General features: G+C 42.5%; 1 protein-coding gene across 3 annotated transcripts in view; it reads left to right on the forward strand.

Annotated features, from left to right (window-relative positions):
* tbc1d1 (TBC1 (tre-2/USP6, BUB2, cdc16) domain family, member 1) overlaps positions 1–23,147 on the forward strand; it is a 260,206-nt gene that overhangs the window by 34,807 nt on the left and 202,252 nt on the right. Inside the window, exon 1 of one of the 3 annotated variants that reach the window (XM_048535100.2) lies at positions 17,400–17,548. The exons of the other annotated variants lie outside the window; for them this stretch is intronic. Coding sequence (XP_048391057.1) covers positions 17,483–17,548 — 66 coding nt within the window. The 5' untranslated portion in view covers positions 17,400–17,482. Of the gene's footprint in view, positions 1–17,399; positions 17,549–23,147 lie in introns of those variants that run through there. 3 annotated transcript variants of the gene reach the window in all.

The following is a 23,147-nucleotide window of genomic DNA, read 5'->3' on the forward strand; positions in this document are numbered from 1 at the left end:
TATGAAATTACTAAAAAGTCTCGAAACAGGAATGAAATGGGACAGACCAGCTGCACTGACCTAGGCGTTAGAAATGGCAGCTTCGTTAACCCTGCAAAGTCCTCCTCACCAACATCTAGGATTAGGGCCAAAATTGAAAATGCTGTCTGACAGACTAGTTAAGCAACAGCCTATCATCATCTGCACAAGATTGTAATAACAGGGCGACTTGTTAAAGATGCAGAAAGGACCAATTGAGTGCCAAACAGTTTAAGCAGCGAATGACAGACAGAGCTGAGTAACGTGACGACCAGAGAATCAGATCTAAATTCTGCCGTCCTCCCTTACCCAGCCAACAATGCTGGTGGATAATTAAGCAATTAAACTCACTGGAGGAGGATCATCCTTACTGGCAGAGGTGCCCAGCAATTTGATGCAAAAGATAAGGTTGAAGCATTCACAACAATCTTCAGTCAGAAGTGCTGAGTGGATGATCCATCTTGACCTAATCCAGAGGTTCCCAGCACCATAGATGCCAATTTTCAGCTCATACATTTCACTCCACGTGATTTCAGGAAGCAGTTGAAGGCACTGCATACTGCAAAGGCCGTTGGCCCTGACAACGTTCTGGCAATAAGACTGAAGACCTATGCTCCACAACTTGCTGCTCCCATAGCCAAGCTGTTCCAGTACAGGTACAACACTGGTACCCACCGTAAAATTGCCCATTTATGTCCTATACATAAAAAGCAGGACAAATCCAACCCGGCCAATTACTGCCACATCAGCCTACTCTCAATCATTAGTAACGTGATGGAACGTATCATCAACAGTGCTATCAAGCAACACTTGCTCAGAAATAACCTGCTCAGTGACACCCAGCTTGGGTTCTGCCAGGGCCACTCAGCTATTGATCTATTACAGCCTTGGTTCAAACATGGACAAAAGAACTGAATTCCAGAGGTGAGATGAGAGTAACAGCCCTTGATATCAAGAACACGTTGATGTGTGTGGCATCAAGGAGCCGCAGCAGACGTGGAGTCAAGGGGAATTAGTGCAATAGCACTGCACTGGCCGGAGTCAGAAGATGGTAGTTCTGGATATTGGATTACACTTATCTCAGCTCCAGGACATCTCTGCAAGGTTCTTCAGGGTAATATCCTAGATTCAACCGTCTTCAGCTGCTTCTTAATGACCTTCCCATAAGGTCAGAACTTGGACTATTCACTAATGATATGACAGTGTTCAGCACCATTCATGACTCCTCAGATACTGAAGTGGTCCATGCCCACAGGTGGCAAGACCTGAACAATATCGAGCTTTGGGCTGACAATTGGCAGGCAACATTAATGTGACATAAATACTAGCCAATGATTATCTCTAACAGCTGGACCTGCCATATCTATATGGCGGCTATAAGGAGCATGTCAAAGACTACAAATCCTTCAGGAACTAACTTCCTGACTCCCCAAAGCCTGTCCACCATCCAGATGACACAAGTCAGGAGTGTGAGGGAATGCTCCCCACTTGCCTGAGTAAATGCAGATCCAGCATCACAAGAAGCTTGACACCACAGTAGCTACATTATACAAGGTGGTCCTCAGAAATCCACCAAGGTTCCTTTGGTAGCACCTTCCAAACTCAAAGCCATTTCCATTCAGAAGGTTAAGGACAGCAGATTCTTGGGGACACAACTGCCTGTAAATTACCCTCCAAGCAGCTGACCATCCTGCAATGGAAATGTGTCACAGTTTCTTCACTGTTCCCTGGGTCAAAATCCTGGAACTCCCTTCCCAACACTATTGTGGGTTTACCTACAACACATAGTCTGCAGTGGCCCAAGCAGACATCTCAACAGCACCTTACCAAAAGCAACCAGGACTGGGCAGTAAATGATGGCCCAGTCAGCGAAACCCACATCCCATGAATAAATTAAACTGAGTTACAAAAGTCAGGTGATGAGGCATACTGATGTCTTATTGTCTAGACCAGGGCAGTTCTCCCAGTGTCCCCACTGGGCCTACAATTGGCCAATGCTTCTCCAAATGCAATTTGGTGCAAATCGGTAGCCTAGATCCCAGAAATGTTTCTCCCTTTCCGTACCAACTTACTATGAAGTGGTGGCAAAGGGTTCTTGAAAATTAAGGCCCTGCTATCTCCTAATGGAGGATAGGTTTGAGAGTGGTTTGAAGAGATTGCTACTGGGATCCACCAGAATGCTTCCCTCCATTATGTATCTGCCATTTTTTTCTCTCTAGCTTTGTCTTCTCCTGCTGTGACACTGCCTGGAATTGGAATGCAGGCCTACTGTGCTGGTAAAGAAGCACAAGGAAAGTGTTCAAAGTAGCTTACACAATTCCTCTTCCAGCTTGCACAAAGCATTGAAACAACTGGACATTGTTGCACACAAATCCTCATACAGTTGTCATTAAGACTCACAAATCTGTTGTTTGCCAGTTAACAACAATCCTTGGAGGTAATTCTAGTTTTGAATGACTAAGTAAAAGGTGATAATATTTCAGTCACCTTCCATACATCTCCCTTGATTTTCAAAACTTGGCGAATGATGTGTAATGTGTGAAGTGACTCAATATTTCCTGTTTTTATGCAATCATCCAAAATCAAAATGAATCAGCTTGCGCTTTCTATTTGGTACGATTGGGTAAGAAATGGAAAGGCAAAATGTAAACTTTTTTGACCTGTTTCGTTTTTTAAAATTTGGAATTTTAGTTGGAAGCAGCCATACCTGATGGAACTTGCTGTGACTAATTTTATCCTTACCTCTCTAATAGCAGCTTTAAATGGAGATTTCTTCTTATTCAAATGTCGGTGACCAAGATACCTGATTAAATACAAGTTTATCTTGAGTAACTGCATGTTCTACACTTTTTCAATAAATTAATATGTTTGTAATTTAACTTATATTTCTTATATTTATATAACATCTCTCCCTAAATTCAAGGTACTTACAGGCACAGTTGGTGTTACATGCTATAAAATTGCTCTGAAACCAATAACTATAAGGTCAACTGTAGATAGAAATATAGGCGGTCACCAGCAGATAATGCAACGCACTGTATGCTGTGCAGTGAGGTTTCTCAATGCGTTCTGGAACATTCTGAGGTGTCTGTATATTTTAGCCCTCCTCAGATTGTAACGATTGTTTGTTGCTGACAAGAAAGCTTCCTCAGAACCTGGCTCACGAAATGTGACAGGAATCCACATAATGACTGAAGGGAGGTACAATGCTGCATGTGCTTCAGCCAGAATCATTGCTGGGGGGACCACAAGGGTCCTGAAATGTGATGTGGATGCCTGGACTGGTCATGTGGTGCAATGCAGCACTTCCCTGACAGAGTGTCACATGACATCATTGTTAACTGGGCCCCCCACATCCTGACTCGGCAAATGGATCTCGGGAGGCGAAGAGCTGCCAGTGGAGAGGTCTCCTCGAGGGACGATGCTGAAGCTGAGGATCCTGTTGCCAGGTTCCGACAAGCCAGAGTGATTCATGAGAACCTCGTGACGACCCGCTTTCAGGGGGTCTGACCAACATGAGAAAATAGCCAAAGAATGACGGATGCTGGAAATCTGAAAGAAAAACAGAAATCGCTGGAGAAACTCAGCAGAAGAGAAAAATGGAATTAACATGTCAGTTCTGAAGAAGGGTCACTGGAGCCAAAACATTAACTCTGCTTTCTCTCCACAGATGCTGTCAGACCTGCTCAGTTTTTCCAGCAATATGTGACCCAACATGAACATGTTTCTGCGACTATTCTGTTGGTTATGGACCAGCTGGTAGGGAGGCCAAGGCGTGCTCGATTCTCGGAGGAGGAGCCTGAAACCAAGAGCCCAGCAACCAGCGGCAGGAAGACTGTTGGGTGGGCAGCAGGAAGTGGGAGACTAGACCGTTGGCCTCAGCTCAGACGCAGTGATTGTAGGAATGGTGGCAACGGCCTGTAACTGAAACCCCTGAACCCATTACAGAGAGCCCTGCGAGGTCAAGCAACAAATGGAGCAGCAGCGAAGGCGGAACAGGAAGAAAAAAGAAAGCATGGACTCCTTCGCAGAAAACCTTGCATTGTGTTCAGTGTTTCAAGATGGTACCGGAGCTTGGCGATGCATCATGTTTAACACATGAGGAACAGTTTTCAATGTATTTTTAGATACATGTGACAACTAATCTAAATGTAAATTCAACGTATGTCGTTGACTGAGATGGATTTTGTAGTGATTGTAATGAGGTCAGCCAGCTGGACTTCATAGCATGTGAGTTTCCTGATTGGGGATATTATTCTGATCCAATCAGGGATCCCTGGCTGACAGATATAATCAGGAGTGTCAGATATCCAGTTGACACTGAGAGCTCACTGTGAGGGAGCTGAATCCGTGTCAAGGACTATCCACATGTAAATAAAGGGTAACTTGATGATGGGATACCAGACTCTCTGGAGTTATTTCAGTGGTGATGAGAGAAAAGCACGATCCTGAAGAAGTTTGTTTGCAACAGCCATCTTTGAGTTTGGATAAGGATTTCTGGCTTCATACCATTTTTTGGAAAGCTTGACTTATTCAATCTTGCCATCAAAGGCTGGGCTCTGTATGTGGAAAGAATGTGTTACTCTTTTTCTGGGCAAATGGCATTTGGGCAGATGAAAAACACTGAGTAATCAAGTAATTCTCCTGATAGCTTGTGGACCCGCAGCTTTTTTGATTATTAGGAGCTAACTTTCCCTGAGTCACTGAATAACAAAACCTTTCTAGAATTGATGGGTTTAGTTACAGAATATTGCAATCCCAAGCCTCCTCTAATTAGCAAGTTTTGAGAAGATTTGAGGTTCTGGATGTGAGTTTGCTTGCTGAGCTGGAAGATTAGTTTTTCAACTAACAGAAAGATGAAGGGTCGAGGCCCGAAACGTCAGCTTTTGTGCTCCTAAGATGCTGCTTGGCCTGCTGTGTTCACCCAGCTCCACACTTTGTTATCTCGGATTCTCCAGCATCTGCAGTTCCTATTATCCCTCTACTAGCTGAAGCCCAACTGGACTTCAAACAGGCACTACACCTGGCTTTATCATTGGAAAATGCAGCAGGTGGAGCTTATGAGTTGTAGGGTATTCCGATGGAAGTGGAAACCCTTGCCAGTTGGATTAACCTTGGGGAACACCACTTGTGTAAAAGGCAGTTGCATAGCCCACTCAGGACATACCCCGAACACAGGGACTCTAGGTCAGCCGACAGCAAAGCCCAAAAACAAAGCCAAACCTCGGTCAAACTGTTACATTTTACTTCAGGATCCGGCCCGGCCAGCCATTGTAGTTGCTACAGGTATGCAGACTCAAGACAGCAAGAGTCCTACTGGACCTAAATTGAGTAGGAGAACTCGTAGGCCAGCTTCTAGCACACGCCCTAGAAAGTCCACCTACATTAGAATTGGAACAGTTAAATTGCTGAGCAGCATCAAAATCAGAAGCAATCAAAATACACATCTGTTTACGTGGTCACCCAGTTCTAATGGAGGTCAATACCAGTTTGGCCATTTCAGTGATCGCAGAACCAGTCTGGCCTCCAACCCTTAAGTTTGTGCAAGACCTTGACTAAACTGAGAACCTATGTCAGGGGCACCTTTACAGATTAAGGCTACAACTTTGGTTGCAGTCTCTCATCGGAAGCAGCTAGGTCAGTTATTACTGATGGTAGTAAAAGGCTCAGGCCCAAGCTTTGTTGGAAAAGATTCACCTAGATTGGCTCAACATTTTTCAATTAAAAGTGGCTGCCTGAGTGAAGCCCTAATTAAATACCGAATATTTTTCAGGAAGATCTAGGTACTGTCAAAGGAGCCAAGGCCACCTTACATGTTGACCAGGAAGCAATTCCATGATTCTGCAAGGCCCACCCAGTGCCATTTGCCTTCGGGGAAAAAGTACAGGCAGAAATCAGAAAGCTGGAAAGTGCAGGAATCACCAATCCAGGCCAGGTTAAAGAATAGGCAGCACCAGTCGTAATGGTTGTGAAGCCGAATGGATTGGTTTATCCTTGTGGGGATTTTAAGCAAAGAGTAAATCATTTTTACAGCTGGATAAATACCCAGTCCCTCACATAGTGAATTTATCCATACAGCTGAAAGGGGGACTGTCCTTCATGAAGTTGGACATGAGCCATGCATACTTGTAATTGTGGTTCAGTGAGGATTCACAGAAGTATGCTGCAATTAATACCCATAAGGGTTTGTATCAGAACTGCCGTCAATGATATTGTGAGCTCATGCAATATTTTAGTGGACGATGGAGAACATTTTACAACGTTTACCCAAATTTGCCATTTTTCTAGACGATGCGCTCGTAACAGGGAAGACCACTAAACAGCAATGAGAAAACTCGGTTGTAGACCTGAGATGTTTCTCCTGGGTGGTCGTATGCCTTAGGAGGGACAAATACAAAGTTGCTGGAAAAGTTCAGCAGGTCTGGCAGCATCTGTGAAGGGAAAAACAGAGTTAACTTTTCGGGTCCAGTGACCCTTCCTCAGAACCAGACCTGAAATGTTAGCTCTGTTTTTTCCTTCACAGATGCTGCCAGACCTGCTGATCTTTTCCAGCAACTTTGTTTTTGTTCCAGATTTACAGCATCCGCAGTTCTTTCACTTGCCTTAGGAAGGAAATATGTGTGTTCCAGACACCCCAAGTGACCCACCTGGACTACAGAGATTTTCAAGACCAGGTTACACCCTTTGGAAGACAAAGTGAGGGCAATCAAAGGTGCCTGGCTCCCATGTCATACTGAAACTTAGGTCTTTCCTTAGGCTGGTGAATTATTACAGAAAGTTCATACATAACCTGGCCTTCATCCTGGCACCTTTGCATCAACTCTTAAAGGTCAGCCTTGGTTATGGTCGCGTAGCCAAGCCATAGCTTTCAGGGAAGTGAAAAAACAGCCGTCACCCTGTAAGGTGTTGGCACATTATGATCCCAAATGAGATCTGATATTGACATGTGATGCCTTCCCATATGGCATTGGGATAGTATCAGCTCATTGGTGGCCCAGTGGCCCCCTAGGTCTAGGTCCATGCCTGGCATGTGCAGCTGGGGTGGAAGACTCCTGCTGACTGATATGCCCTCAATCCCAAGATGTTGGAGGTACTTTCAGGGTCAGGCTGTTGTCCCGCTGAGAGGCTCGTGCACAAACAGACATTGCCCTTAGTAGCCCAAGGCAATGCTTGATGACCGAGTACGGAGTCACAGCTTCTGCCTGGGACTCAGCAGGTGTATGATCCCCGATAGTCCTCTCAGTATCAAGCTATATACACTAATTAAACAGCGTGTATCATCACTCACTACTGTACTACAGTCAGGATCCTGATCAACAAGGTATCTATCTACAGCGATGGTGTAATCTGAGAAATACATTTGATGAAAGCCCAGGCATTTGAGATTGAAAGTGTGATTATTTTGAGCTTCTAGGAGCCACAGGACATTACAAGAGCTAACAGTCTAGTCCTTCATTTGTACTAGGAATTAAAATGTTTACCAGAGTATAGGCACCTTTCTGTCAGCCTGCTTGTCATCTAATCACTGACCTTGGCCGCTGTACAATTTTCACAGCTCCAACTGAGATTTGACCTTGATTCCAAGAGAAAGGTCAGCAGCATTATTTTGCAAAATTAGAAACACCACCATTTGGTCAGAGGAGAGTGTTAACATTCCTGGCATCTAGCCATTTTTGTATTTACATTTCTGAATCTGTCGAGATAATGATAGAAAGGTCAAAGATAGAGTCCAGTTGTCTCTAATCCCTCACCTTTCTGTTATGATGCCTGTGCAGCCAAAAATACTTGTTGCTCTTTCTGTGTTAACTGGGACCGTGATATAGCTGGAAGATTCTGAGTGAAAGTAGATGACCTTGCTGGTGTCTATCCTATCAGCTCCAAACAACTTGTGTAGCACAGGGGAGAGAAACCAACAGAATCGACAGCTCTGTTTGAATCGTGCTTCTTGTTAGTTGATGGGAAAGCAGCATTAGCGAAACCCATGGGGAAGTGACAGCCTCTACATCTTGATCTTCTGACTGAAAGGGATTGTGTCATGCCTGGCAGTCTTTCTGAGGTGTTTGTGAGATTGGAAGTTCATAGCATAGAAAAAGGCCACTTGGCCCAATTCTTGTGGCAGCTGGTAAATGAGTCATCGAGCCTAATTCCACTTTCCAGTACTGGGTCCAAAAGCCTGCAAGCTTCTGATCTGATTTCAGATTTGCCTGAATGTGATGACATGGGGGCTCAGTGGTTACAACTTCTGCCTCACAGTGCCAGGGACTGGGGTTCAATTCTAGCCTTGTCTTTGTGGAGTCTGTGACAGTCTGTGTGGAGTTTGCACATTCTCCCCACGGCTGCGTGGGTGTCCTCCCACCATCCAGGGTAGGTGGATTGGCCATGCTAAATTGGCTATGCCCATAGTGCCCAGGGATGTTTCGGTTGGGTGGGTTAGACATGGGAAATGCAGAGGTAGGGGAATGGATCTGGGTGGAATACTCGTTGGAGGGGCAGTATGGACTTGTTGGGTCACATGGTCTGTTTCCACTCTGTAGGGATTCTATATAACACTCCATATTCAAAAATGCAACACATCATAAATTGCCAAGCACATTTAGTGTATCAAATCTTTACTGTTAGTGTGCTGAAATCACACATTTTATTGAATATGAATATGAATTGAACTGGAGGAGATAGATGGCTACTATTCATATGTCAGTGAACCCGCATGAATTTTAGAATTTAATGTAGTTTAAATGCCAGACTTTGTCATTCTTCAAAAACCTCTGATTAAAAACACCAGTAAGTCCAACTGTAACTAAATGCAGCAATTTTTTATCTGGGTTTTAGCATCACTGTTGCCATGGGGACAAACTTCTGTGCAGCACATTTTTTTCAATGCCTGTTGTACAATCTTGTAGTTTCATGAAATGAAAATCAGAAAGTACGTTATGCACCATATCACAATTGTGCATTTCCTTCATAATATTTCTTGATTGGCTCATGCCTGAAACAAATCTGGGGGAGGCGATGGCCTGGTGATATTATTACTGAACTGTTAATCCAGTGACCCAGATAGTGTTCTGTGGACCTGGGTTTGAATCCCAGCACCGCAGATGGTGAAATTTGGGCTTGATTAAATATCAAGAATTAAGAGTTTAATGATGACCACAAATGCATTGTCAATTGTCAGCAAAGCCCACTGATTCATTAATGTCCTTAAGTTAAAGAAACTGCCATCCTTACCTGGTCTGGTCTACATGTGACTCCAGACCCACAGCAATGTGGTTGACTCTGAACTGCCCTCTGGGCAATAAATGCTGCTTTGTCAGTGACGCTCTCATCCTGCTAATGAAAAAAGAAAAAAACTCAAACGCAAAGTGGATTAATGTTAGCATTGTGTGAGACAATGTAAAACAAGTTCCATGAATTGATTGTACATTCCTCCTGATTTTTTTAATATTATAAATTAATTAGGTACTAAAAGAGCAGAACTCATCTTATTTACCTTCTGAAATCCTGGTAACCACATGACACAACAATAGTGGAGATCAAACAGACTGCAGGAAATAAATGGAGTGGAGAAGGCAGAATCTTGTTTTATTGCTGAGACAAAATCAACTGGTGCCACGGATCATCTTCTTCTAACTCTATTTGTGAAATAGCTTACAGTTTTCCCTGAACCATGTACGTCCTGACATGGGCCATGGCAGAGGACAGGAAACTATTGGCCAATTAGCCCAACTTCAGTTGTTGGTAAGATTTTAGAGTGTATTATTAAGGATGAGACTGCAGGGTACTTGGAGGTGCATGGTAACATAGGGCTGAGTCAGCATGGCTTTGTCAAGGGGTGGTCTTGCCTGATAAATCTATTAGAATTCTTTGAGGAAGTAACGAGTAAGTTAAATAAAGGAGAGCCAGTTGACGTGATCTCTTTGACAATGTGCCTGCCAGGAAGCTACTAAATAAAATGAGAGCTCATGATATTAGGGACAAGGTCGTGGCATGGATAGAGGACTGGCAAAGGGCAGAGAGTGGGGATAACGGGGTCTTTTCAGGAGGGCAACTGGTGATATGGAGTTCTGCAAGGGTCAGCATTGGGACCACAACCATTCACCTTAGACATTAACGATCTGGGCAGAAGAACTGAGGGCATTATTGTTAAGAGTGAGCGTGGAGGAGATGTTTCCACCAGTAGGAGAGATTGGGACCTGAGGTCACAGCATCAGAGTAAAAGGATGACACTTTAGGATTGAGAAGCAGAGGAATTTCTTCAGCCAGGGAGTGGTTAATCTGTGGAACTCATTGCTGCAGAGGGCTGTGGTGGCCAAGTCATTGAGTTTATTTAAAGACAGAGATAGTTAGGTTTTTGATCAGTAAGGTGATCAAGAGTTGTAGGGAGAATACAGGAGAATGGAGTTGTGAAACATATCAGCTGTGATTGCAGATAAACTTAATAGTCTGAATGGACTAAACCTGCTGCTATATTTTATGGTCATATGGGACAAGGATATGACAGGAACAAGCCCTTGCAAGACTCTGTTTAATGACTATATGCTTGCGTACATTTCATGAATGTGCACTCCTGGTGTAGGGACTCACCTACTTTAAGGACAAGTAAAATTTACACTACATACTGCCAGCTTTGCAGATATCAGACTGCAATGATTGTTTCAAGTCATGTGGGGAGTTTGTAGGGGATTCAGTGTGCCACCAGATGGAGCTATTCACCTTGAGGTGGTGAAAAAACAAAGAATTGCTAAGGCTGCGACTGAAGGAGGGAAAAGCTCTGTTGAACCCACAGCAAAAGTTGATTTCCAGTAACTGTACATCGTGCATAAATCTCACAAGGTATTAGTGTGTAAGGTGTCTAAGCATTCACCTGTGGCATGTGTAGGAGTGCAAATGGAGTCGGTCCTGTCCTGCAGTGAACATCACTGATACCCAGTTTACAACGTTGGCAGTGCAGGCCAGCAAAGATCCTTAGACAGCCCCTTCCAAATCCACAGCCACTTGTATCCAACAGGACAAGGGCAGCAGGGAAACACAGGAACGCCGCCAGCTGCAAGTTCCCCTCCGAGCCACTCACCATCCTGACTTGAAAATATGTCACCATTCCTTCACTTTCGCTGGAATTTCCTCCCTAAGGGTATTGTGGCTAAACCTACAGCACAGGCACTGCAGCAGTTCAAGGAGGCAGCTCACCACCACCTTCTCAAGGGCAGCTAGAGATGGGCAATAAATGCTGGCCCAGCCAGCGACACCCACATCCCACAAGAATAAAAGATAGTGAGGTAATGAAATATTTTTAACTTGGTTGTGGATAGATTATTGTTGGGAAGGAAATCAAAGATTATTGGAACAGATGGGAATGTGGAATTGGAACAGGCTTGAAGGACTGAATAGCTTAATTTAGATTTCATGTATTTGTATGTCCGCAATGAATGGGCACTAAGATTTGCTGCTGTTGCTTGATTCCAATACGTACAACATAATCTGGAGGCCTTCCCATGAGAAATCAGCAGTTTCTCAACACAGTGTTACAGTAAGTCATGGAAATCTGTGCCTTGATACTTTCATACAGTGAACTGGCTCTGAGGTGTCCCTGCCACGAGTGTCTCGAGGTTCCTTTCAGGGTGACACAGAGTGCTGATACAATGAGAGCCGCATAGCGATATGGATTCCAGTTGAGAAAATCAGTGGCATTCTGAAACAATGATTGTGCTGTCTGGCCAGTTCAGAAAGAGTCAGTATAGTATCAGTCAGTATAGTATAGAACGAATGTCACAGTTTGTGATCATTTGCAGCATAATCCACTATCTTGCTGCACGTAGCTTGGAGCTGCCTGAAGAAGAGGAATTGGAGCAGAAAGGCGAGGAAGGGATGAGGGGAAGAGGACAGTGCACTGTTGGTGTAAATTTTTGACGGGAGATTCTTCTGAGCTCCATTCATCTCTCCCTCCTATGAGCTGAGCCTGACATCTTCCAAGTCCAGATATTGAAGTATTATGAATATCGAGAAGCCTGAGTTGATGATGTGCCCTCAAACATCACTGAGATTCTACAGATCCTAATCTGACAAACAAAATACCCTTGTGTCATTTTCCTTTTATTTCACTACTCTGAAAGACTCAGTCTTGATTCAACGAAGTGAATCATAACTATATATAACATAGACTCCTCAAAACAAAACTGACTGCATTTCCTGTCCCCATGTTCCCACACCATGGCTTCTCCAATGTTACAGCTCAATTGGTGAAAGCTGCTGAATATGTGATCAGGAGACTTCAGATCACCATGGTGGGCTGGCTTTGAGCAAGCCTGATCTTGACAGTCTCGTTTCAGCCTCCCAGGACTTGATCATTATCAAATTATACCTGTTATGATCCCAGCCGATGTTACCAATAGCCAAGTCAGATCCTGGAATGAAATTTGACTTGATGGATCTTTTTCTTTCAGAAACAAAAACAGAAATTGCGAGTAAAGCTCAGCAGGTCTGGCAACATCTGTGGAGAGAAATCAGAGTTAACGTTTCGTGTCAAGGACCCTTTCCTCAGCACTGATGGTAGCTAGGAAAATGTTTTCTTTAGCGTGTGGGGAGGGGATGAGGAGTAAACGACATATGGAGATAGAGCCTGAAGAGACAGAAGAACAGTTGGAAGACAAAGGAGTGGATAATATCAGCCAAGGAGAATGAATGGCTGCTAATGAGTACTATTAGTAACTGACACTGGGCGGTGTGTTATAGCAGATCATGTGATAACAAGGTCAGGGTTTGTGGGGGTTTGGGTAAGGACATGGGAGAAGGTGCCTCAAGCTCCAAAACTGTTGAACTTGACACTGAGCCCAGAGGGCTGCACAGTTTCCAAGTGGAAAAGGGGGCGCTGCTCTTCCAGCTTACACTGAACTTCGTCGGAACGCTGCAGCAAGCAGGACATAGAGACGTTGGCCAGAGAACAGGGTGCTGTTGAAGTAGCAGGCAACTGGAAGTTTTGGGTTGTTTTTGTGAACAGAATGTAGATGTTCTGTCACCCAGTCTACTCTTCATTTCCCCAATGTAGAGGAGATTACACGGTGAGCAGCAAATGCATAGACTAGATTATGTGAAGTGCAGGTAAAGTGCTGCTTCACCTGGAAGATGTGTTTGGGCCTTTGGATACTGAGGTTACACCTTCTGCAGTTGCAGGGGTAGGTGCCGTGGGGTTTTGTGACATTGTTGGGAGTGAAGGAGGGGTGGACCAGGGTATCCTGGAGGGACTGCTCCTCTTTATCCCAATTCAGAGATGGTTAACCTCCCTCTGGAGGAGATCATTCCATTGCAAAAATCTGACGGAAACTGGGTTACAACTCAGAAATTTCTGAAGAAGGGTCCTGACCCGAAACATCAGCTTTCCTGCACCTCTGATGCTGCTTGGCCTGCTCTGTTCATCCAGCTTCACACCGTGTTATCTCAGATTCTCCAGCATCAGCAGTTTCTACTATCTCTCTACAGCGCAGAAGCTTGGGACAGTTGTAACAGGGTGCCACAGGGACAGCTAGGTTACAGGGAAAATTACAAAACTTTGTTGGGTCTAAGGTTAGAAATGCTAGAAGAACTGTGAAAAATCTTTTGTTTTCTTCAAGCAAGTTGACGTATAATGTGGAAACATGTTTTTTTATAATCTTGTTACACAAAGAAACATTGTATTGTTTAAGGTAATTCTAATCTTTCCCATCTGCCATTCTGAATTTTTGCTTTTCTGTTAAAGGTACAGCCTATCAATTTACACGAAGCCTTGTTTCACATAAACAAATCATAATCTGTCCTTCTCGCACTCACACACTCACTCACAGATGTGTACGCACATATTAGCTGGCGGCTTTCCCAGAGCCGCAACTGCTCTGTCACAATGACCATTGGAAATCCAACAGAAATCACTTTACAAGTGCTAGCACTCACACTGAAATGTCTGTTACACTGTCACAAATTACAAAAAAATTCATCTGTAATTATATCACTCGTTCAAAGATTTAAAATGTTGAGTTTTTTTTCATCTTCAAAGGCTCTTGAGTAATATACCAACAGCTTCAGTTACACTGTACAACAGGATACAAAACAGAAATACAATTACAAATGACCTTTGGAATCACTCCCAGTTCTAACTAGGTTTCCATTGCTGGCCTGCATGTAACAATAATTCAATATGTTCATTCTCAGTTCTTACCATTAATCATCTGCACAATGCACCTTGACAATATTACATATAAACAGGGATTCAGGCCTTTAATCACAGCCTTCGCTTCACTGCCATCATTAATATGGTATGTGATGTCATACCGTTTAACATCTAGTTATTAGCAAAATCAAAAGACAAACTCTTTGGTTTCCATAGCAATCATTGAAGCTGAACCTCTTTGGGTGGAGGTGAAACAACTGCAGGGAAAGAGAAATAATTCCATGGCGGCTGGTATCCTCTCAGCAAGACAGCCTTTATTATTATCTAGAGAATCCTTGACTCTGATCCAACTCTCTCAGAGTAAACTGAATGCCTGACAGTCCTGTTATTATATGTCAGCCAGGGCTCCCTTATTGGACCAGAGTAACAGCCCCAATTAGGGAACTCATACACTACCTGCTCACCTTGTTAAAATCACCATTTAAAAAATACGTTGGTAGATGCAGTGTACAGACCCCCCCAAACAGTAGACTCTCTGTGGGAAAGACTATAAATCACCAAATAGCAGGGTGTAAAAAGAATAGAGAAATAATTATGGTTGACTTCAATCTTCATGTTAATTGGATTAATCAAATTGGAAAGGGTATCTGTGACAATGAATTCATAGGATGCATTAGGGGTAATCTCCTACAGCAAGATGTCATACAGCCAACCAGGGAGCAGGCTGTGTTAGATCAGGTAATGAGGCAGGTTTAATAAATGACCTCAGTAAATTATCTCCTCAGAAGTAGTGATCAAAACATGACAGAATTTAATATTCAGTTCGCAGATGAGAAACTTGGGTTGGAGAAACAGCATTTTACTTAAAGAGAATTACACTGAGGTGAGGGTCGGGTTAGCTGATGTGCTAGTCGGATAAATTAGCAGGAATGACAGTAAGCAAGAAGTGGCAGATATTTAAGGAGGCACATTATGACTCTCATCAAAAATATATCCCAGTAAGAGATGGATTAGTCAACCGTGGCTAACTAAGGAAGTTAAGGAGAATACTAAATTGAAAGTAAAACTATATAAGGAGACCAAAGTCAGTAATAGCTCTAAAGATTTGGAAAATTTCAGAATCCAGCAAAGGATGATAATAAGGACAGAGAAAATATACTACAAGGGCAAACTAGTGAGAAAGATAAAAACTAACAATAACAGCTTCTTTAAATACATAAAAAGGAAGAGAGAAGTCAAAGTGAACATGGGCCCTTTAGAAAATGAATGTGGGGAGATGGTTTTGATGAACAAGGAAATGGCAAAGAAGTTAAACAGATATTTTGCATTAGTCTTTATGATGGAAGATGTTGTGAATATCCCATTAATGCTAGAGAATGTGAAGGAGGAATTAAGTACCATTGCCATCACTGAAGAAGTAGCATTAGACAAACTAATGGGGCTAAAGGCAATTAAGTTATCTGGACTTCATGGCTTATATCTTATGATCCTCAAGAAAGCAGCTACACAGACGGATGCATTGGTTGTAATTTTCCAAAAATTGTTGGATTCTGGAGAAGTACTTGAAGATTAGAAAACAGTTCATGTGACAGCCCTATTCAAAAATAGAAGGTAAAAAATGGCTAACTCTAGGTCAATTAGTTTAACAGCTATTGTTGGAAAAGTATTGAATAAATTAAGTATTGGAAGTAACACTAAAACATTTGAAAACCATAATCGAATGACACAGAGTCAGCATCTGGGCACAAATCTTAGGCAGATCAATGGAGACAAGCTGGCATCTTTGAAATTAGGATGAAACATCAGAGGAAAAACGATGCACAGTGATGTAGGAGGAAGTGAGGGGAATTTTAACATGAGGATCTCTGCAAGTCCCTGGTATTTCACTCAGCTGACGCTGCATTGGTGGTTTATATAAGCATACCAGGGTAAAAAAAAAGCATCTGTGTAGGGTTCCCTGAGTGGCCAAGGCTGTGTTTGTGCTTGATGCTGTGAGTCTTTTCCATTCCCACACATGGCTTTTCCTCCAAATGGTATTTGATCTTGTAAAAAAGAAACGGATCAACACTGAGCTGTAAGGATGTGCTTTCAGAAATGCAAACCTGGCAACTCAAAATCGGCAGAGACAGTAGGAACTGCAGATGCTGGAGAATCTGAGATAACAAGGTGTAGAGCTGGATGAACACAGCAGAAGGGTAGCGGCCCAAAACGTCAGCCTTCCTGCTCCTCTGATGCTGCTTGGCCTGCTGTGTTCCTCCAGCTCCACACCTTGGTATCTCAAAATCGGCAGCTTGTTTTACACCTCCCTTGTTTTTCTTCCCTTTGAAATTGCTGGTAAACAAAATTGGCTTGAGTGCAAAACACCCTGCTGATTAGTTATTACCCATTTGGTACCATTGACCAGGATTAATTTAAACCCCAATGAATTTTAAAATCATTTTCCATTGAGAAAATCTTACAATGCAATACTTTAACATTCTTATAAATTTGTATGATTTTTCTTAATTATTAAAGTATGTTTTATTTTTGTCTTCGTAGCTACTATTGGCAACATGCTCTTGCCTGAATTTTCTTTTCACTTGCCTCATGGCTGTTTGCTCATAATCCTCACTCATTTCTCTGTGCCTGCCACTTGAATACTCCCCCATCTTCTCCTCTATCCATCTTCGGTCCGCTTCCCCCTCTCTCCCTATTTATTTCAGAACCCTCTCCCCCCCCCCCCCCCCCACTTTTCTGATACACTTTGTTATCTTTTCTTTCCTAATTAATATAAGCTTTTGATCGTTTTGTAACTTTTTGTTGGATCCAACTCAACTTTCTGTCTACGGGGAAATGGAGATCAACCTTTCTTACTAACCATAACTTCACATTCCTGTTAATATTACATTAAATCTTTGATCTGCCTTTATGATAAAGCCAACATACTCCCCGTTATGAACATAACATATTGTCTTTATGTACCGTGTCCCTCTTGGAAATCCCATTTGCCTTTTTAGTGCTGTTTTTTAACCAGCTTTATAGATCTGTGTTTCTGCACAGCCAAGTCTCTTCTCACTTTAGAAGCATGTGGGGAAATTTGATGAACATTTAATGCCAGCAGTGAAAGGGTTAAGAGGAAAGCCAGGCAGTTGAAGCCGAATGCCGAATCTCTCAGTCACGTAGGAAGTTGCAGTTCAGAGCCAGTATCCTGCTGCTTACAATCAACCGAAAATTGCCTCAGGTTAGGGGTCAGTAAGAGTGTGATTTGATTGTATGAGACTGCAGGGTGTGATGCCATAGAGTAAGGGTGCATTCAGGGTTTGGAACGGCTTGTTTTGCTGGAGGTCAGACATGAAGGCAAGGCTGCAGAAGTTAAACTTCCTTAAGTTGGATGTTGGGTATGAAAAGGAAATCAAGGTATGTTGTTGTCTGGGTTTAACACTGAAAGCTGAAACGATGTTAATTATCAGTTGAATGTTAAGTAACTTTATTACTGCCTATTTGAAAAAGTCCAACCGGTACAACTAGCGTGGTGATGGGTAGCAATGTAAGTGCGTTGTGCTGGAACAAAGGACGTTTTAGTCTGTTCTTCAACAGTAGTGAAACGAATGTTCAGTCATGTACTGTAGTTTTGTGGAATAGGAGCGGAAAGTGATGAACTGTTGGTGCTAACATCAATGGATGCCGTGGTTGGTATAATGACACAGTTACACAGGATATCATTTGTACAAGTTAATGAACAAAATAAGTTAGGGATGGAGGAGCCCAGAGTTAGAAAGATTGGAGGATTATGGCATGTTCATGTTGACCATATATAAACCAGAAATGTTGAGTAGATTTAATTCACTTTTAAATGTTTCCTTTTATTTGTTATGCATGCAAAACAGAAGTTTATGGTGTATGTGAACTGTGGGCTTTTGTTAACATCTGTTTTCACCTACATATCTATGCATCCTTGTTTACATTTATACATAAAATACAAAAATATAAAACACAATCTTATTTAGTACATAACTAACGATCTGTGCATCCAGAGAGGTGAGCACGAGGTTCCCATTCTGGGTCCTGTCACTTTTTTGTTTCAATACAGAATATGGTTGATGCACACTACAGGTGTTCTGTTATTCATAAATAAATAGGAGCTAATTATTATGTGAATTCATAAATATTTTTGTCAGCCTGTTTGGCCTTGTATTGATGCACATGCGTGGCAGGTGATACTTAAACCTGGACCTTCTAGTCTGGAAGTAGGAACATTACCACTGCACCACAAGATTCTCAGTGGGTATATTTACTCTTACATTATCACTCAGCACGTGACGACAGTGCATCAGTGCACCAGCCATGCGAAGAGCTGAAAGAAATACACTCACTGAGATGCCAGACTAAGTGTGGTTATTTCTAACTTATGGGAACCAGATGACATAATAAGCAGATGTGGAAATAACAAATAGACTTATTTCAGATGAAGCCATTTCAAACCCTGACATTACAGTCTCCAGCACTGTCCTCTTTCACACTGCTGATTTTAATTACTTTCTCTGTTGGTGACTATGACTTCAGATGGAAAAGCTGTAAACTTTGGAATTGTTTTCTAAAACCTTTCCCTCTTCTCCTAGCTCTCTCTTTTAAGGTCATCTACAAAACCTAATTCTTTGAGCAAACATTTTGCTGTTTGCAGTAATGATTTCTTCTGCGTAGCTCATTTTGTTCTTTTGTTCTGAAATGTTCTTTTAAGTATACTTGGATGTTTTGATATGCTGAGGATGTTTTATAATTACAAAGATTTTATGAGTCATCTCTTCCTTCCACAAACTGCTGATTATTGTCTGCTTATCCAGCATCTTCTACTTTAACTAAGCTAGTAATATTTGCATTTTTTACTTGCATTGTTACTTCTGTTCCTGCTTCAGATAAATATGTTAATTTCTCTTCTGAGTGCAGTGACTTGTGCTCAGTGTGATGCCAGGTGTAAGGTGTATATATTTTGGAATTCTGGTTTTGAATTTGTCAGAGTTCGTGGAGGGTAATGGAAATTTGTTCACATTGTGTTTACCAGTGAGCAAAGCAAATCATGCAGTATGTTACATTTTAAGATAGAAGAGTCAAAATGTTTTGGAAAATGCTGACAACTTGAAAGCTTTGCATTTCAATTTTGCAGAGGTCATGGCCAGAGCTGAATGTGTAAAACCCCTGTTTCTAAAGGAGGGAGCTAATTTAGGACTTATATGAAATAGATTACCTCAGTATAAGTTAGAAGTCCCAGATCAGAAATGTTTGGTTACAACCCTGAAGGAGTTATTTGAAGCTGAAAATGTCTACACTCAGTTGTATGAAGGCTTCAGGACGAGGCTACCAAATTCTCAAGAAGGGACATTGAAACCACTGTTAAATTAAGCTCTATAGATGTAAAAGATAGGAAATTCTGTCTGGTGTAAGTACTGTAAAAGTATGCTTCTGGGATTAATGGGCAGTGTACTATATTAATATAATGATGAGTGCTTAATACAGATTAATACGCTATTATATTATTATAATGATGAGTGCAAATGTGCTCCAAGCTAATTATTAGGCCGATCAAAACAATTGTCATGGGCCCCTCCAGCAATATCTCTTGTCTAACCTCTGATTGTGTCCCTCACTCTGACAAGCTTTGAGTTTAAAAATGTGTCCACAATATTAACTCATATTTGATGTTGAAGTGAACTCCTGACCACGTATCCATGCCAAGACTAAGATGGCCTATCTCCACCTCTGTAACGTCACTAGACATCATGGCCCTCTCAGTTCATCGGCTGCTGAAAGCACTCAGATTTTTGATTTCATTTAGAATTCCCCATGACTGAAGTCCCTGGCTTCTGTTCATTCTCCACTTCTGTACTTGGTGACATGTAGTGGCTCGCAGCAAATCAACATCCTGGTTTTAAAATTCTCATTCCTGATTACAAAGCTGTCTGTGATCATACTATTTCCTATATCTGTTACCTCTTCAATTCTTATCCTCTCAGCAATTATCTGTGTTTATATCCCCCCCCCCCCACAAAAAAAAACACAATTCTGGCCACTTAAGTATCCTGAGGTTAATCACTTCTTCAGAGGGCTGTGCCTTCAGCTGCCTCAGCCTAAGCTCTGGAATTCCCTCCTGAAACTGCATTGTTTCTGTTTATCTTCTTTTCTAAGTGACAATTCTTCAAATCAATCTCTAACTAAGCTTTTGGTCATCTGTTCTAGTATTTCTGTACATGGTACACTATGCACCTGTGAAACGTCTGGGGGTGTTATCTTGCGTTTAAAGGTGCTACATAAGGACACGCTCGGTCCTTGTGGCCAGGGAGCAGGACATTGAGTGGTGCTGCTGAGGTAAAACATGGAAAATAGGCACAGGACTAAGCCATTCAGCCCTTCAATTCTGCACCACCATATAACACAATCATGGCTGATCATGCAATCTCAGTATCCCATTCCCGCCCTCTCCCCATACCCCTTGATCCCTTTAGCTGCAAGGGCCACATCCAGCTCCCCCTTGAATATATCAAATCAAATAGCCCCAGCAGCTTCCTGCGGGAGGGAATTCCACAGGCTCTCAACTGTCTGAGTGAAGGAGCTCTTCCTTTATCTCAATGCCGAATGGCTTACCCCTTATTCTTAGACTGTGACCCCTTATTGTAGACTTTCCCCAGCATTGAGAACATTCTCCCCGCATCTGTTCTGTCCAGTCACTTTAGGATTTTATATGTTTCTATGAATTTCCCCCTCATTCTTCTTTATTCCAGTGAATACAAGCCCAGTCAATCCAGTCTTTACTTATGTGTTAGTCCTGCCATCCTAGGAATCAGTCTGGTGAGCCTTCGCTGGACTCCCTCAATAGCAGGAATGTCCTTCGTCAGACTAGGAGACCAAAACGGCACAAAATTCTCAAGGTGTGTCCTCGCCAAGGCTCTGTTTAACTGTGGCGAGACATCCTTACATCGATACTCAAATCCTCTTGTTATGAGGCAGAGCATGCAATTAGCTTTCTCTGTGAAACATGGTTCAAACTCAAGTCTGGGTGCTCTCCACCAGCTCGTGACACTTTTTTTTTTCTGTCTAGTTTGAATTATATAGACCTGTTCTTTTCAAAATAACTGTTCCCAGGACTATATGACTCCTAATTTGGAACAGCAAGGTTTTTCTGTAGGTGCAGGTTGCTATGTATGCAACTTACTAGGCACTGTTGATTTCAGCTTTGATCTGTGAGCTCCATTAGACAAACTGAAGTGGCCCACAAAAGCTAAAAGACAGACAGAAGAATGATCCAAACATCTTTCAATTTGAGGCAAGAGTAACCTTTCACCTGTGCAAGCCAAATAAATTGAGTGAATTTTAACTGATTTTGAAAATAGAGTATGAATCATGGCCTGGGAATTTGCCAATTTCAGATGATCCTAATTATTTGAAGATGATTGTGTTGACATTTGCCTGGCATTCTTTCTCTAATGCTTGGCGACCGGAAAATAATATATTTAACACTTGCTTAGTTCTGCATAGCTGAACACAACTGGGCAGTAATTGAAGGTTACATATAGTCCTGGGAGTATAGAAAGCAAATATCATCCTCGGGCTGAAATTCAGGGATTCTGGAACTAAGTGTAGGGCACCAATCTTTGGGGCTAGCTCTCTCCCTTGCCACGTTTGGCCACAAAGCCTGAGCGATGAGGCACTTAAGAACTGACCGAATCAAAAGCCTCGTTACTGAAGTTCTGCCCACCTGCAACTGGGTTCAGGAGACTTGTCAGTGCAGGTGCACAGCTCTAGGGACTCGAACAGCTGAGCGCTTTTCTTTCTGATCTCATAACATCAAGGCCAGGCAGAGGCTATTCAGGCAGTGGTAGCAGGGGAGCTCAACCTTCCATGGCTATCTGCCCCTTACACCCCTCCCCACCCCCAAATTGGACCCAGATTTGGGTAAATATAACCAACGATGGTCAGTAAATGGTAGCCTGCCCCATGGTGCCTGCAACCCAGGAGCTAATGGAAGGAAAAATGTAGCCTCCATGAAAACCCTGCTTTTCGTCCTTCCCAGTTTCCCCTCGTGGGAGAGTCTAGGACTGGGGAGAACCATTTTAACACTGAGATAAGGAGGCATTTCTTCTCTGAGAGTCGTGAATCTTTGGAACTCAAATCACAGAGAGTGGTGAGACAGAGTCCTTGCGTATATTTAAGGCTAAGGGAGAGAAAGAGAGACGCTTGAACAATAGGGCAATCAAGGGTTACTGGGAAAATGCAAGTCTGTTGGTACGAGGCAAAGTCAGGTCAGCATGGTCCTGTTGAGCAGTATAACGGCTCAAGAGGTTGAACAGCTGACTCCTGTTCCTACTTTTTTTGGGATCTGATAGTTTCCCAGTTGGGAGGAGGAGTAGCTAATGTAATGTAAGGCTACATGGCTATCAATTTGTACACAGGAAGAAAGAGCAATGAAAGAAATGACTAGCTAGTCTGTTTTGGTGATCATGCTTAAAGTATGGATGTTGTTCAGGATACCAGAAGAAGGCTGCTGTTTTTTTTTCCCTCAGACCAGTGACTTAGGATTTTTATGCTTTCACCTGAAGGGGCATTGGTCTCAGTTCAAGGTTTTATTTGAAAGATGCCATCTGCAGTCAGCAAGTCTAGAAATGTATTTGAGTCTTTGGAGTGAGGTTTGAGCCCTTATCACTCAGTAATGAGAATCTAATCACTCAGCCAAGACTGACACCATTATCTTTTATATTTTTCTTTCCAGTATTTGTTCTGAGGAAGAATCATCACAGACTGGAAACATGAACTCTACCTCTCTCTCCATCGATGTAGCCAGGCTTATTGAGTTTCTCCAGCAATCTGTGTTTGTGCGCTCCATTTTCTCTCAGTTCCTGCTGATTATCATTTAGCTGGATTCATAAGTATAGGGTAATACTGTCAAATTTGCAGATAGTACTGAATTGGAAGAAACAGGATAATTTCTTTTAAAAATGTGTAGTGCTGAAATTGTGGCTCGATTTTA

This window comes from Stegostoma tigrinum, chromosome 1, assembly GCF_030684315.1.
Source record: "Stegostoma tigrinum isolate sSteTig4 chromosome 1, sSteTig4.hap1, whole genome shotgun sequence".
Lineage (NCBI taxonomy): Eukaryota > Metazoa > Chordata > Chondrichthyes > Orectolobiformes > Stegostomatidae > Stegostoma > Stegostoma tigrinum.